This window comes from Lontra canadensis, unplaced genomic scaffold (genome assembly GCF_010015895.1).
Source record: "Lontra canadensis isolate GAN:19392208 unplaced genomic scaffold, GSC_riverotter_1.0 scaffold5, whole genome shotgun sequence".
Lineage (NCBI taxonomy): Eukaryota > Metazoa > Chordata > Mammalia > Carnivora > Mustelidae > Lontra > Lontra canadensis.
The window spans coordinates 15,261,951-15,277,903 of NW_022630999.1; the positions used below are offsets into that span (position 1 = coordinate 15,261,951).

The window sequence follows — 15,953 nt, forward strand, 5'->3', positions numbered from 1 at the left end:
CTGAACATAAAGCGGGGACATGAATGAGATCGCTTGAGATAGGATGAGGGCAAAGCGTGCTCTCACACTTTTCTCTAAAGCTCCCAGTAGCACAGGACATACTCACTCTTTAGGTGTCGATGCCTTAAGCCAAACAGCAATGCCATTTCATAACAAAGGCGGCCACTGGCCAGCTGGCGTCCATGCACCAGGACTTGGGCCAACCAGAGAAGGACCTGTACTAATTCCATGTCCGTCTCCATGCTGGTCTGGAGTTCAGAATAGAGTCGGATGGCCTGCAGGAAATAGTCCTTGGCTGGCTGCTCAGCCCAGGACTTAAGGGTCAGGTGGCCAAGATTGGCCAAAGTCACCGCCTGGTTACGCACATTCCCCATTTCCTGAGCTCTGTTCAAGGCCCGGAGATAGCTCTTGGCTGCCCTGTTCACCCGGCCTTCACCTTGAAGGGCAAGTCCCAGGAGGTTATGGACCACCCCCTTTTGGGTGATACTCTCTGTCTCCTTCTGGGAGTATAGGAGTGGCTCGAGGATGTCCATAGCCTTTTTTGCCTGGCTGGCTAAGAGATACGCCCATGCCAGGCAGAGGGAAGACTCGAAGGCTTCCTGCTCACTCAGCAGCTGCCCTAGCACCAAGGCCTGGCTCAGGTAGTGGATGGCCCCATCGGGAGACCTATGTTGGAGGTACACTTTGGACAGGATGAGGCACAGGGCCCTCTGGGTGCTCCAACTGGCCTGCCCCTCACAGGCAGCCAGTGCCTGCCTGAGTGCTGGGCAGGCCAGGGCAGAAATTTCACCCCAGCTTGAAGAGGGAACTCCAAGGAGCTTGGTGGTGTTCTGGAGAACCAGGTAGACCTGCCAAATTGGAAGGGACATCCCTTGGCCGCTCTGGGTGCCACGTTCCTGGACAGAGGCCACTGTGAGGTGTGGGAGATATTTCTTATCGTACAGAAAACTCAAGACGGTGGCTGTAGCCTCCAAGTCAGGAGGGTGTCCGGAGAGGAGCTGCAGGCGCTCGGCGAAGGGCAGGACTTCCTCATGGCGGCCCAGGCTTAGGAGCAATCGGATGGCCAGGAAGCAGGCCCTGGCCTCCAAGGGACAGCTGCCTGTCACAATGCCCTGGCGTAGTATGTAGGCCACCACATCGAGCTCATTTTTGGTACTAGACTCCCGGTCAGGCAGGCAGGCCAACAGGGCCCCTGCTTTTTCCAGCAGAGCTGAGCCTCTATGCCTCAGCCTCTGCCTCAGATAGATGGCAGCCAGATTGGTGTACAGAGCAGCCACCAGGGATAGGTCTTCAAATGTCCCATCGAGGATGTACACAGCCTCCTCAAAGTACACCCGGGCCTGAGAGAGTTTGACCTTCCTGACACTCAGCCGGCCGAGGAGGAAGCAGAGCCGGGCGTGGGCCCAGGTCCTGCGGCCCCGCTTGGCCCACTTCCTTGAGGCCTCCAGGTAGGCCACAAGTTCGTCCTCCTCAGAGAAGCTGTAGAAAGAAGACGTGAGGAAAGAGAAGGAGAAATCATAGAGGCTCTTGAAGTGGTCAGCATAACCCTCGTGATCCAGAAAAGCCAACATGGGGGCGAAGTTCTCTGCCTCCTCCTCTTCCTGACCAGTGTCTAGGTCCACAAGCAGTTCCGGGTCATCGAGATCATCGGGCTCAGGCAAGTGATAGCTGTCCGAGGCAGCTGAGAGGAGCTCCTCCTCCAGGCTGGAGTCCTCAGAGCTGCTGGACTGTCTGGAGCTCATGGCCTGATGCTCCTCCCAGGCTCTGCCAGGCCTGGCCTCCTTGAAGCCTTCCGGCTGGGATGCTGTAAGGGACAGGCAGAGTTGAGCAATGGGAGCACATGCAACTGTGGCGGCCAGCTCCTGGCAAGAGGACAGGATGCTGTTCTGAAGGACGGGAGGTCAGGTTCAGCATGATCTCTACTCACCACTTAGATCGTTTGGAAGATTCTGGATGGATTCAAACCCACCTGGATAGAGATGCAGGACAGAGCTGGTGTTAGGTCAGAATGGGCCACCGTGCCCATGCCTGCAGATGCACCCCAGCCCCGTGGTTCCTGGGGACACTCTGTGTTTAAATTTCTCTGAGAAACTGGGCAGAATTCTCTCCATCATCAGTTTAACACCTCTAGGGACCTGCAGAGCTTCTTGGTAAGCTGCTCATTTTACAGTTGGGAACTGAGGGAGAAATAAGACTCAGAGCCAGAAAAGAAAAACAGAGAGCTAGAAACATGAACTCTTTTCCAGGAGGTGGGGGTATGAGGAGGATGACAGACTCCGAAGGCCCAAATCTCCCAGCTACTGACATCAGAGTCATGAACAAAACCTGTGGCATCGCCTCCCCTTTACATGTGCTCATGCCTCATCCATCCTCTCAGCTGCCAGGGACTCCACTGCACAATACGACATAAGACTAGATGAGCAAAAGTGACTAATGAAGAAAAGAGAGTGAAGGGGCCTCTAAGGGTCCCAGTTTTGTCCCCTGAAGTGACTTCAGGGGATGAGGTGGAAGAAGGGACAGTCTGGAGCAGAGTTTCAGACATTCTGCATCTGAGGGACTCACAGGAGCTCTAGGCCAAGAAGGAAGTCGATCTGTAGCCAGAGGGAAAAGGCTGAGACTTGCAAACACAGATTTAGGAACCCCAGCGTGTCACGAGGAATGGGTCCGAGTTGTAGGAGAAGCATTTGGGCAAGAAGGCAAAGCAGCTGGGGGAGGGGAGTTTGTGAAGGAGTCGGAGAATCACCAGCATTTCCCAGCAGGTGGGAGGCAGCAAAGGCACACTCTGAGAGGAAAGAAAAGACACAGAGATCAAGGTGGCTCTGGGACAGCCACCCAACATTACAAAAGCAGAAGAAGGCTAGGTGAGAACCAAGAAGACACCTTGGGTTTGGCAGCAAAGAACCGAACCCTCTTGAATGTAACTGTGGAGGTGAAGCCTAACCGTGGAGGGGAAGGCCGGATTCATGCCCCCCCATTCTTCCCTCCCCCACCCCCGCCCCGGCTCCCAGGACAGGGGCTGCTGGAAATGAGATTCTACCTCTCCCCGGCCAAGATGCAACAGCCGCCTATGCCCTCACTCTGGGCTCTCTGGTGAGCTTTGCGGACAGCGGGCCCCGCACCAGGTCAACTGCTCTAAGAATCGTTGTAGCTACTTGAGATCTGTAACCTGCAAAGGTAGAAGGGCTCGCTACCAAACATGGCAGAGCTAGGGAGCTGGCTTTGTGCCCTGGCCCTCGTTGACATTGAGAACACGTGCCAAGCTCACTCCAAGCCAGGGCCACCGAGGACGCAATGGGCATGAGTTACAAAAGATGCTTCCTCTGGGAGAAAGGGCACGTCTTCCCCAGGGCGGAGCGAAGCTGGAGTTTACCAATAGGACGCCCCTCTGCTGGTTGCCATGGTGCCGGGAGACGCCTGCGTCACCGTTAGGCTCCGCCCTGCATCCATCAGAGCGGCCCTCCGGGTCTTTACATACGAGGCAATGGGCTGCCTGAAACCTGCCCCTAGATCTCCCCCTACCATTGGATCAGCAGTTGGTGGACCCCTTAGATCTAAGCCTGTGGCCTGCCTGTGCCCAAGGCACACTTAAATTCCTCCTGGATTTTCAGACCTCAGCTCCCCCTCCCAGGCGGTACCCGTAGCTTCAGCTTTCTGGTTCAGCCTGGTGGTTGGTGTGGTCTATTTGTGGCAAGAAAGTTCACGGCTAGGTGCTCCTCGCAAATGTGCATGGTGACCCTGACGCCCACCTCTGCCCCAGGGAGCGGGCCTGACGCTGCTTCTGCAGATTCTCTCTTCTGTGCTCATGAACTGTGCCCCATCTAATCTGCCCCCACGGCGGGGGGACACAGTACCGCCATCGCTGAAGAGATGGAGAAACACGAATCCTTCCTCCAGCCACTGTCACAAGATGAATGCACTTCCTGACACGGTGCAGTGGGCCCTCCCAAAGTAAGGGAAGGGAGTGGCATTCATTCACTCAATCAATCATTCAGACCCTGATGAGAAGTGGCGGCACTGAGGTCCCAGCCCCCACAAAGTCAACACACCCTGACAGCCCAGCGTCAGTCTGTGTTGGGCGCAGTGTGGTAGACTAGGGATTGTTCTGACTAGAAAAGGAGCAAGGCACAAATTCATCAGGGCCTCAGTTTCCCAATCTGTAAAATGGGAGGAGAAATCACCTCTTAGAAGCTGTAACATTCTATGGTCCTGCTTTTGTCATCAGGGACCTAGACCTCCCTCAGCCCTAGAAGAGGTGACCTCAGCCACAACTCAGGAGGTTTTCTTCTCCAAGGTTAGAACAGAAGGCTCAGTAGGGCTGGCCTCTCATGCTAGCGCTGGGCTGAGCTTTCAGAGGGGTCCAAGGAGCAAACACTCACTAAGCCGGTAGACGGACGCTATGTCAGTATGAGCAAGCGTGTGGAGGAAGCCGGCACACTCAGCTTTCCTGTCACTTCCCAGGACCCACAGAGAGCATCTTTCCTCGTCACTGAAAAAGGCAGAGCTCTTGTTCCTGTGTTGAGACAAAAGACATGGATACAGATCAGTGCAAGGCTCCAGACACACCCATTCTCTCTCCAGCCCAGGACACAGTGAAGGACAGAGAAGCCATGGACCTGCTTGCCAAAGTGACAGCCAGACTCCTCATCTCTCTGTTGTATAATGTATTTATCTCTGCTGCCCGGGAAGAAGAGCTCTGAGCACCCCATCAGGAAGAAACAAGCTACGTGGCTGCCGAACAGATCAAAAAGGAGATGAAAACACCCCTCCTGTTAAAACTCTATCTCTCGAAAAAAACAAAGTCCCTTCTCTTGACCCGTACCCTTTCTTTGAGACCACCTGGTGCCCATTTCTAATAGAGAAATACGAATTCGCTACCCCAAGGTAAGGGTTGAAAATAGGCCATTAAAAGATGTTTCTTTGTCGGGTTATTTCAAGAAAACACTAGGACAGGTGACACAGTCAAGAGAAGCAATGGAGAGAGTTTGACTCTGGTCCAAAGAACCTTTCACAACTGTTGACCTCTGATTCCATGGCACAAAACAATAGCATTATGTGACATTCAGAGGGGAGATGGGAAGTGGGTAGAAAGAAGGTCAAGGGGTAGGAGAAATGACTACAAATAATAGAGATCCTTATACTCACTGTATTGAATAAACTCATTGTTAAGACTAATTTGCTTACTTACCATTTGTCATTGAATCAAAGAATGTGAAAACTAGAAGTGCCTCAGAAAACGTTCAATCCAGAATGTCCACCTGAACAAGTTCTAAGATCTCTTTCAGGCCTAAATAAAGTTGGAGGGGTGGAGGATTAACCTCAGAAACCATTTTTTTAACCAAAATAACTTGGAAGCCCAAGAGGTAACAACAGCTAGTCTTTAGAAGGGTGGGGGGAGCCTATTACGAATCAGACACCCTTATCTCATTTAATCTACACAATTGCCTGATGAGGCTGGTACTATTCTTACTCCTTTTTACAGAGGACAAAACTGAGGCACAGAAAAATAAAGTTGGTAGCTATGAAGTGGTAAAAACAACAACAACAACAAACTTCTCTAGTTCAAGCAGAATTAAGGGAGTGGCAGGGATGGGAGTGCCATGTTCTGCCACCTACATTTGTCCTCAGATCTCCAGACTCTCCCAGCACCGTGAGAGCAGCCATCCTCAGAAGAACATCTGGTTGAAATCTACAACTAAGCTCATCTGAGAGCGAAAGAAATCATTAGAGGATTTCAAATCATCATTATATGATTATATAAAATCATTATATGATTTCGAATTTCTGTGGAACGCTTAAAATTTGCAAAGCATTCCTGAATTTGCTATTTCATTTAGTAGCGTGCTGAGAGTGACACAGCAAGCAAGCAGTCAAGCTGAGACAGAAACTGTGATCTTCAGCCTCTGTGGCCCATTGCCTCACAGCTGATCTGCTCATGTCCTGAGTCCCAGGTATTTAGAAAGAGTCCAAGAAGCCTGACAAATTACATTAGGGTGTTTCAAATATGGAAATGAGGTTAGAAGAGTAAGACTTCTAGAAATATACAGGTCTTCCACAGGGGGCTATTCTCACCCACAAACACAGACAAATAGTAGATAAAATGTGACAAGGATAAATATTTTCATACATTCTTTAACTTGAAAGAAAGAAAAGGAAATGTCTGAGAGCCAGAAACAAAAGATGAAACCAAAGTCAAGTTGGTAAACACCAGCACATGGCCCAGAGGCTCCCGGGAGTTCTCAGCTGGGACCCTGGCCCTCAGAGCTGGGGCTCACCCTGTAATGCTACCCAGGGACAGGACATGGGACTTTGGGTCCGGGCGAAGCAGGGAAGCTGAACTGAGCTCCTTACATAGCTATGAGCTCGCTATTGCCTGACCGCGGCAAGAACTGCAGCTTCTGTGAAGAGGAGATGGGAAAACTCACTGGCCAACGACACACTTACCATTTGTCTGAGACCCCAGGAAAAAAATCAAACACCTGGACTTACACCATTAGAAGGTGTAGTCTCTGGGGTGCCTGGGTGGCTCAGTGGGTTAAAGCCTCTGCCTTCAGCTCAGGTCATGATCCCAGGGTCCTGGGATCAAGCCACGCATCAGGCTCTCTGCTCAGCGGGGAGCCTGCTTCCCTTCCTCTCTCTCTGCCTGCCTCTCTGCCTACTTGTGATCTCTGTCTGTCAAATAAATAAATAAATAAAATCTTTAAAAAAAAAAAGAAGAAGAAGAAGAAGGTGTGGGCTCTGAATTATACTGGACAGTGTAAGTACAATCAAAGAACTTGACATTAAAAAACCAGCCCTGGACCACTAAGTTCCTAAATTTCCAGGGAAAGCAAATGCCAAAACTGCTCTACCGGGATATTTTCTTCAGTCTGGTCTTCCTGCAAAGACCATCTTTTAAAACGTTGAAAATTCAGGGTGCCTGGGTGGCTCAGTTGGTTAAGCGTCCAACTTGCGATTTCGGGTCAGTTCATAATCTCACGGATCATGGAATGGAGCCCCACATCCGACTCACGCCCCATGGGGAATCTGTGAGTTTCTCTGCCCTGTCCCCCCCACCCCGTGCACGCACACTTGAACGTGAGATCTCTCTCTCCCTCAATAGATAAATAAATCTTTTTAAAAAAATTAAAAGTAAAATGTTGAAAATTCGTTCACATAACCAAAACTACAAACACAAGAAAAGGAACTACTGACAGTGAAGGCCAGCGGGTGCACAAATAGGTAAATCAACACTACAAAAACTAGAAATAACAATTTAAAGATTAATTTATAATATGTGTGGTTAAAATTATGAAATGAAAGACTGGCTAGAAGCTACAGGGAAAATATGGAACCTGATGAGCAGAAATAAGTATACGTGGAAATTCTAGAAATGAAGATAAAGGCATGGACACTTAGAACTACATGAGTGAGGTCAGCAGCACGTTTAGTCCCAGCAGAGGAAAGAATTAGTGAAACTCAAGACTATTTGGAGGAAATCACCCAGAATGCACCTAGAGGGACAAAAAGATGAAAAATACAAAAGAACTGATAAAGCAAGACTGAGGCTAGAATGGCAAGTCCAACATACCTCTGTTAGGAATTCCAGAAGAGAGACTAAAAAGAATGAGAGAGAGGCAAATATTCAAAGGGAGAATGACTGAAAATTTTCCAGAATTGAAGAGAGACATGAGTCTTCAGACTGAAGAAGTACACCACATCCTAAGCAAAATAAATAAAAACAATATCATTTCAACATGACTCCATTCCTTTAGATTTAACCTTTCTTTTCATGTTTTCTATTTCTCCTGATCCTTCTTTCAGGATTCAGTGATCTACCACTTGACAGTTCAATTTACAGGATGAAAGAGTTAAACAGAAAGGATAAGGGCATAAATCAATGAAATAAAAACAAAGCAGAAGAAAATAATAAAGATAAATAAGAAATTAGCGAGATAGAAAACAAAGAAACAATAAAGACGGTCAATGCAAGAAAAATTATTTTTCTCTAAGGATTAATGAAAAGGACAAAACCCTGGCAAAACAGATTTGAAATTTTATACTAATAGTCATTTTTCCCTACACTTCAGAGGTAATTCTACACTTAGCTGAATGATCATTCACAAGTATATTTTAAGTATATTTAAGACAAACAAGCACAAAAGACCGAGAGTAGCAGCAACTCACAGATCTTCACCGAAATAACTACTAAACGATACACGGGAGACACCTTACAATAAATATGTACCAGAATATATCACATCTAGATGTATCATAGTACAAAATATCAGTAAGAAAAACCTAAAAAAAAAAAAAAAAAGACAGAGAGAGAGAGAAAAGCTGCCTACCTGCCCGGAAATGGCTACAAGACTAACAGCAAACTTCTCATCAGCAAAAATAGATGCCACAAGAAATGGAATCATTAAGAAGACAGAGATAAACAACAGGAAGAATAAAAGAGGGGATATAAGAAACATAGAATTTTTCAAACTTCTAATACTATAAATTACAAGCTAATCTCCTGTGTTCTTTTTTCTGGTATTGAGTGCATTAATTTTTCAAATCTTCTTTATTTTTTAATTTACAAGTTTAAGTACATACATTTCCTTTAAATAACACTTTATTTAAAGGAACCATATCTACTACAATGTGAATAAGTCTTAAATTTACCATAACTGAAAAAAAAGGGACCAGTTACAAGAAAAAAAAAGACATGTATATATATTTTTAAATACACAATACTCGTGTGTGTGTGTGTGTGTGTGTGTGTGTGTGTGTGGTGTGTGTGTGTGTTGTTTTGGTTTGGTTTTATTTTTTGTTTTGGTTTTTTTACAAATGTCCGTTTCTAAAATGTCTCAGAATGATGACTGGGAAGTTACAAATCAGCTTCAACCAGTCTTCCCTGAGTAAGAATCAGGGTCACAGGATGAAAGTAGGAAGGAGTAACAGGGGGTCTTCAGTTATATCTAAAGACATTTTCCCCTCAACACACACACACACACACACACACACACACACACACATCAAATACTTTTTAAAAGCCTAAAACCAAAGGAAAGGAAAGGTGTGGCATTCTGTCACCATCAGTAACTCTTAAATCTCTAAAGGCACTCTGGCCAAAACAAATACCCTGTCTAGTCAGACAGAATGCCTGCCCCCTTTTAGCAACTGGTTTTCCAGCTGCTGTTCCTGTGAAACCAGGTAGCTGGTGTTGAAATACGGGCTGTAAATAAAAGGAAACCCACAACTTTGCTGCCACAAAGTAAAAAACAGGATCCCTTTCCCACGTGTCAGAGGCACAGACTAAATCTGACTCACAAAACAGCTTCTGAGAAATTTTACTCTCAAAAGACTGCCTATTTGGTTAAATAAATACAGATGGATGGATGGATGGATGGATGGATGGACGGACGGATGGATGGACGGATGAGTGAGTGAGTGAGAGAGTGAGTGAGTGAATGAATGGGTACACTTTAAGGAGTAATATACTAACTAGCACAGGGAGGGAGCCTGTGGGAAGAGGATGGAGACCATCAAATGCTGGACCTTCTTCAGAAACCTTGTATCAAGTGAACACAGACTAAGAGTGACACCCAGTGGCCAGACCACCTGCATAGCACACAGAATGATTCCCAGGACTCCACACCCTGGCCACTGCCTGCGACCAGGTTGTTAGTAGGCTTTTTCTCTTACTGCTGTGTTTTGGGGAGGTGTGTGATCTAAAGAGTACTGGAGGGGTGGGGGGTGGCGATGAGCCACCTTCCCTCTCCCCTCCTTCTTCCACCTCTCCCCATCTCCCGGCTCACCCTCCCCTTCCCTAGGCAATGTGTGGTCTCTGGTGACCAGGTGCCAAAGGTGACCAGGTAGAGAAGCCAACAGAAGACACTGTAGAAATAAGAAGTTCTCATACCACAGCGACAGTACAGGGCGCAATGTTCCTCATGGCAAGAGTAGATCCCCTACAACTAAGCCTCTTAAAATACGATAATCAAATTAATTTAGTGGTATAAATTATTGCGAGTTGGGACAAGGTAGGAAGTACAGAGGTCCGAATATAGTTTATGAAATCTGATGCTTATTAAAACTGCCTCTCAAAGAAGACCCCCCATGGCAGGAATGGCCATAGGAAGAGTTAGAGCATATTGGTCACACACACACACACACACACACTGTGCCAGACACCATTCTAAGTGCTTCACATGTGTTAGCTCATGTCAACTCCTGACAATCCTATGGGCAAATACTATAATCATAAGCATTTTACAGATGAGAACCCTGAGGTATAAAGAGACCAATTAACATGTCCAAAGTCACCAAGCTGGTAAGCCAATGGAGACACACAATGTACTTACGTGGCCATGAATGTCTTTCAGGCAGTCTGGCTCTGGAAGTCTGCTTATTAAGCTATTCTGCCCCCTTATGACCAGGTTCCCTCCAATGGCCACTGACCTCTCAATGACCAGTGACCTTCCAGGGGCCAGTCCCCAAGGCCTTTCAGCAGGCAGCCCTGTTCTACCTTTTGCAGTCTGCAACAATGTTAACTGCCCTCCCAACCCCCTTCCTTCCACTCACGCAGCTCCTTTGCTCTTTTGTCTCCTTGGCTACATTCTTTCTTCCTCTGCTCTGTAAATTGTTCTTCCTCACCACATCTCTGTGTTTATTCTTTCTCTCTCTTACCAGGACCTCAGCTTCAGAGCTGGCCAAAAAAGAAACCTAGATTTCACATCGGGATTCTGGAGATCCAGACCCAAGGCCTTGGGTTCAGCCCTTTCACTCCTGGGGTCCTCCCTTGCCCCTGCAGTAAATGAGGGGGTGCTTTGAGCAGTGGTTCCCACCTTGGCTGCCCATTAGCCCCACCTGGGGAGCTTCCATAACTCTGGCTGCCAGGCCCCACCCACAGCAATGAGATAGAACTTCTGAGGATAGAACACCAGCATCTATATTTGTGAAGCTCCTGGAATCTCTAAATTCCTATTGATTGGTCCTTAGCCGTGCCCTCTCCTTCCCATTCCCCCGCCCCTTCCCAAGTGCCAGCCTGCATCTTCTCCTTGGTCTCCTACCTCCAGGTCTCCCCTGCCCTTGCACTCCTCACTCAAAGCCAGGGTTCCACTCAGTGGCTCCCCATTCTCTGCCAGGCCCAGAACAGACATTCTCTGTCTGCCACGTCTTGGCCCCACTGACCTTTGTCACACCAATGCCCTCCTCATAACCTGCCTCTCAACCAACACCAGTCATTTGTCACACAGTCCCTCGCTTTCCTACCTGTGATCACTTTTCCCCATTTCCATCTGTTGAAATGCATCCTACAAAGTTGAACTCAAATATTGTCTATTTCATGAAAGTTCTCCTGACACCCTTTTCCTGCTTATAATCTCCCATCCACTCCATAATCCTGTAGGGGCTCAGTGAGCACTCTTCCTTGCTTAAGGTCACTTGAGCTCCCACATTTCTGTGTAGGGAAAATGACCTGTCTCCTCCCTCTACAAAGGACAAGGCTTAGAGGGAGCTTCTGCCGTTGGTTCACTCTCTTCGGTGGCTCTTTTGTACAAGGGAAGACATTCTAATCTGGGTGTGCAAGGCCTTAAACAATCCTGGGGCCTCATTTTCCCAACGTCTCCATGCTAGCAGCCAAGTCTGTGTTCTGTGTGGTACTTACAGGGCACAGGTTTCCTCTTAATTTCCTATCCTCATGCAGGAAGCCCACCCCAGAGACACCATCAATATTCCTGAGCTCTGCTCCCCCATGAGGGGTGGGCGGCCCAAGCTGGCCATCTGCTCCTCACTGGTCCCATGGATGGGTCTGCTCCTCAGAACTAGCCCTTCCAGACCCGAGGCAGAAAAGAGGAAAGGATGCCCTCTATCATCCTGGCCCACACTGTCGCCATACATTAAGCTTTCCTCAGACCTCCATGGGAGGGTGTCTCCTCTCACTAAGCTGTAATCTATAGGTCCCTGGGTGTGCCCTTCCCTTAATGGAGCCCCTTGATTGGCTGGGGTGAGAGGCAGACTACAAGTACTGATACCATGCCTGCAGGGATAACAGCAGGCCCTATGGCTCAGAGTTTGCCTCTCTCCTCGCATACAAGAAGGTCTCAGGGACCACCTGCTGGACAGAACTGAACTGACTCATTCCCGGATCACTCATCCTCTCCTTCCCAGCACCCCTTGTGGCAGCCTTAGTGGTCAGGACGCGCTCCTCTGACTCCACCTTGCCGGGAAACCCTGCAGCACATCTGCAGCCCTGCTCAGCATGGGGCGGGGCCCCTGGGGAAGGCGCCCCACCCCAGGACATCCCAGGGGGCCCCTCCGCTATACTCACATCGGGGAATACGACTCAGGATCTATGTTCCTGGTGGGAACAAAGCCCACTTCTCCTGAGCGTGTCGACTTCCCGATGAACCACTGAAGCCCGGGTACGACAAAGCCGATGATCTCGATGCTTTCTCCTCGGTGAAAATTCAGTTCATCCTTTTCTTCCCTCTCATATTCCTTCCAGGCCTTACATTTTCCTCTGCCTGTGGAGAAACAACATCGTCAACCAAATAAGGCAGAAACGGCTCCTGGTGTAATAGGAAATGAAGGATTCCCAGAATTCGGAATTTTGAGGATCAGTATCCTCCCCTCCTCCCACAAAAAAGAAGAAATTGGCAGGACTGACATAGGGTAACTGGCTTTTAATTTTGCCAAACTGGGACATTCAAAGAAAGGAACTACCATCCACGTTCACCAACACTTTATGAAAGAAAAGATGTGTTAACAAATGGAGGAAAGCTCACCTCAGAATACCTAAAACTGAATAAAGTTCACTCCTAGAGAACTGGAAAGCTTACTATATTGCCTTACTGTGTCTGATTTGCCATTATCATATAAATGCTTCATCATGGTTAGCACAAATCTACAGACCAGAGGGAGAAACTGTGTGAGATCTCTCCATTTCCTTCCGATCCTTTGGCTACTATGACCCTCAGTCTCCCCAACTGTAAAACGGGAACAGTAAGAATACTCATCTCATAGATATTAGGAAAAGTCAAAGAGATTAAGTGCACCATGCCTGGTACCTAACCAACCTTCAGTAAATGTTAACCTCCTATTACTGGTAAACGGAAAACTTCTTAAGCCCCAGAAGGATTTGGAAGACTCGCCTCCTGACTACGGTCATGACTCAACTTGGTAAGCTGTCCAGCTAAGATCTAGTAATGACATATTTACAACCTCTGTGCTGTCCAGCTTACAAAGTACTTGTAAGCCCATTTTCTTAAATCTTTCCAAGGTCCTAAAGAGTAGGTAGAGCTGCCATCACACTCTCCTTCTTATAGGTTAAAAGGTGGAAGAACAGAGAAGATCTGTGATTTGTCCAAGGCCCTGGGTTAACCAACTGCTGGTTAACCCTTCTTTCCACAACTAATGTTACTTTCCTGGAGATAATGGCTCTTATATATCTTGGTTTCCATGTTTCCTTTAGCTTCTCTGCTGTAGCTACTGGCTTTGTTTCCCCCCCTGACATTTTTGACCAAGTTTCTATGGATTGCGTCCTCAAGAGCAGAAATTTCTACACTTTGTGGGCAAATAGCATTGAACACTTGCAGTGTGAGAAAACTGTACTGAGTGATTTTCAGATGTCACTCAATCGATTTTTCACAGCCTTCAAAACCAGTTTTATGGTAATGTTTTACTCATGAGAAACTTGTAGCATAGTGAGAGCTCACGAACTGGCCGAGGTCACACTGGTTTTCAGGTGTGGAGCCAGAATTCGAACCGAGAACAAATTTCACAGCCCGGTATTCATAATTCAAGGAATGCTTATCTTACCGCAGATAGCCAAAAATCTTGTTTACGGTGAGTTAACTGATTAGCCCTATCTGGGTTCCATTAATCCCTCCATTTCTTTCTCTTTTTTTTTTTTAAGATTTATTTATTTATTTTAGAGAGACAGACAGACAGACAGAGAGTGCATGAGCAGGGGGAGGGACTGAGGGAGAGGGAGAGAAGGAATCTGAAGGAGGCTCCTGGCTGAACATGGAGCCCAACACAGGCCTCGATCTTGGGACCCTGAGATCATGACCTGAGCCGAAATCCAAGACACCCAACAGACTGAGCCACCCAGGTGCCCCTCCATTTCTTTTTTTTAAAGTGTTATTTGGGCTCACAGCTTACAAAATCGCACTTGAGCTAGGCTGGTTGGCAGTGGGAGGGCTCTAAGGATGAAGATGAAAGGAATATATGTTCCAGATACTAGAGAACATTGAAGTTCATCTCCGTGGATACATATGTCCTTACAGAAACACATGTATATGTATGTATGTGCCTCTGTACACACAAGAGATTACCCAAAATACATGCATGTTTATATAATGCATGCCTTTATATATCTCTTTCATTTATTTATTCAACAAATATTAACTGAGTCTATCCATCACGTGCCAGGCATTCTTACTCTGCCGGAATTCAAGACCAATTTCACAAAATTTTAAGGGAAATTGAAAACATTTTGACCCGAGATTGAAAACAGGCAGCCTGCAGCCACATTTGGCTCACACTGGGCTTTTTATTCACCTGACCTATCATTAAATCCCCACGGTCCCCACCATTCGCTAACGTCTCCCACCCAGGCTCTCATGGATGTGTGCGTTCTGTCTGCCACGCATGTTTGTCTGTCTGTGAACCTTTGTACCAGCAGCCCCAGATTGAGACCTCTCATGTCACAGGCAAGGAAGCCTGTGCTACAAGCAGCAACTGGCTTCTCCACGTCCAGCCAGCCACACAAGCTAGGCAGGAATTCACACCAAATCATTCCAAACTTGCAGATAAAATTAGGAGGCAGGGCGGTATTATCTTCCTGACGATACTGTCTTCAACTCAGCCATACCGATCTGATAGGAGCCTGTCCAATCCCTCTTCCTGGAAAGGCCACAGCTTCCCGGATAATTTTTTAGAAACCATCTGCCAATGGAAACATGGGATTTGCAAAGACGGATTTCAAAAAATGACACCAGCGAGCAGAATAGTTCATTAGAATAACAACAATGGCCATGATCATAAGTATCATGGTTAGTACTCCTATTAAAACGATGACAAACATTTATTGAGAACTTCCTTTGTATCAGGTGCTGTGAAAAGGAGAGTCCAGCAGGCCTATGATGTTTTCTGGCTCTAAATTAATTTGTCAGTTAACTGACTAACAGAGGATCTCTTTCCATTCTCACTGTCAGATTCTCTGCCAAGGCCAAGCACAGGGTCCACAGCCTGGGATCATGTGTATGGCCCCTCTGGATGTTTGAGGTTACAAAGCCTTCAGGTCCAGATTCTCAAACTTAAGTGTGGAATACATCCCCTTAGATTCAAGGGGAGCTTATAGAAAAAGCAAATTCCTGAATCTGATCCCAAAAGAGCCTGATGATGGCCAGGCAGGCTGAATTTGTAGTCAATCCCCAAGTGATTCTGATACAAATAGTCCCCAGTCCCCATACAGAGAAACACTGCATTTGAAGACCAGGCAGTAGGTACAATGTCCATCTGAAATTTTGAGTTGTCTCATATTTCACCAAATTGTACAAATTTTGACTGTTAAAAAAATAAAGGAATGATGAAAGGGAAAAAAAAAACAGAAACAAAACAACCCCACACAGATTTTGTTCCCTCCATAGGACCGTAGATGCCCATGTCTACAAACCTATCTCCCATGCACTGTGCAGACCTTAGTCTGCTCTGGGACCCACTCCCAAGATGTAGTTGGTTACTCACTGGTGGAAAGGCAGGGGCAGAGGTTCCAGAGCTGACAGGGGCACCAGACCCCGCTGACCAGTCACCAAGGATACGCCCTCCCACTCGGATTCGCTGTCAGTGATCTTCACAGAGATTAACTCCTTCTTGCACAGCGTCAAATACTCTCCTTCCTTCTCAGCTGGCGGAGCCACGGAGCACATGGCTCTGCAGAAGAAGTGGCCTGTACATAATGAGAAAAGCCCCTCCAAGGAGTA

General features: G+C 47.3%; 1 protein-coding gene across 5 annotated transcripts in view; it reads right to left on the reverse strand.

The window, feature by feature from the left end:
* Positions 1-15,953, reverse strand: part of SH3TC2 (SH3 domain and tetratricopeptide repeats 2) — a 51,993-nt gene that overhangs the window by 15,460 nt on the left and 20,580 nt on the right. For 4 of the 5 annotated variants that reach the window (XM_032851491.1, XM_032851489.1, XM_032851488.1 and 1 more), the window contains exons 6-11: positions 15,718-15,919; positions 14,843-14,916; positions 12,296-12,491; positions 4,377-4,510; positions 1,928-1,969; positions 107-1,804 (exon numbers count right to left, since the gene is read on the reverse strand). In XM_032851491.1, coding sequence (XP_032707382.1) covers positions 107-1,804; positions 1,928-1,969; positions 4,377-4,510; positions 12,296-12,491; positions 14,843-14,916; positions 15,718-15,919 — 2,346 coding nt within the window. The remainder of the gene's footprint in view (positions 1-106; positions 1,805-1,927; positions 1,970-4,376; positions 4,511-12,295; positions 12,492-14,842; positions 14,917-15,717; positions 15,920-15,953) is intronic. The other variant, XM_032851493.1, reaches the window with a different exon arrangement.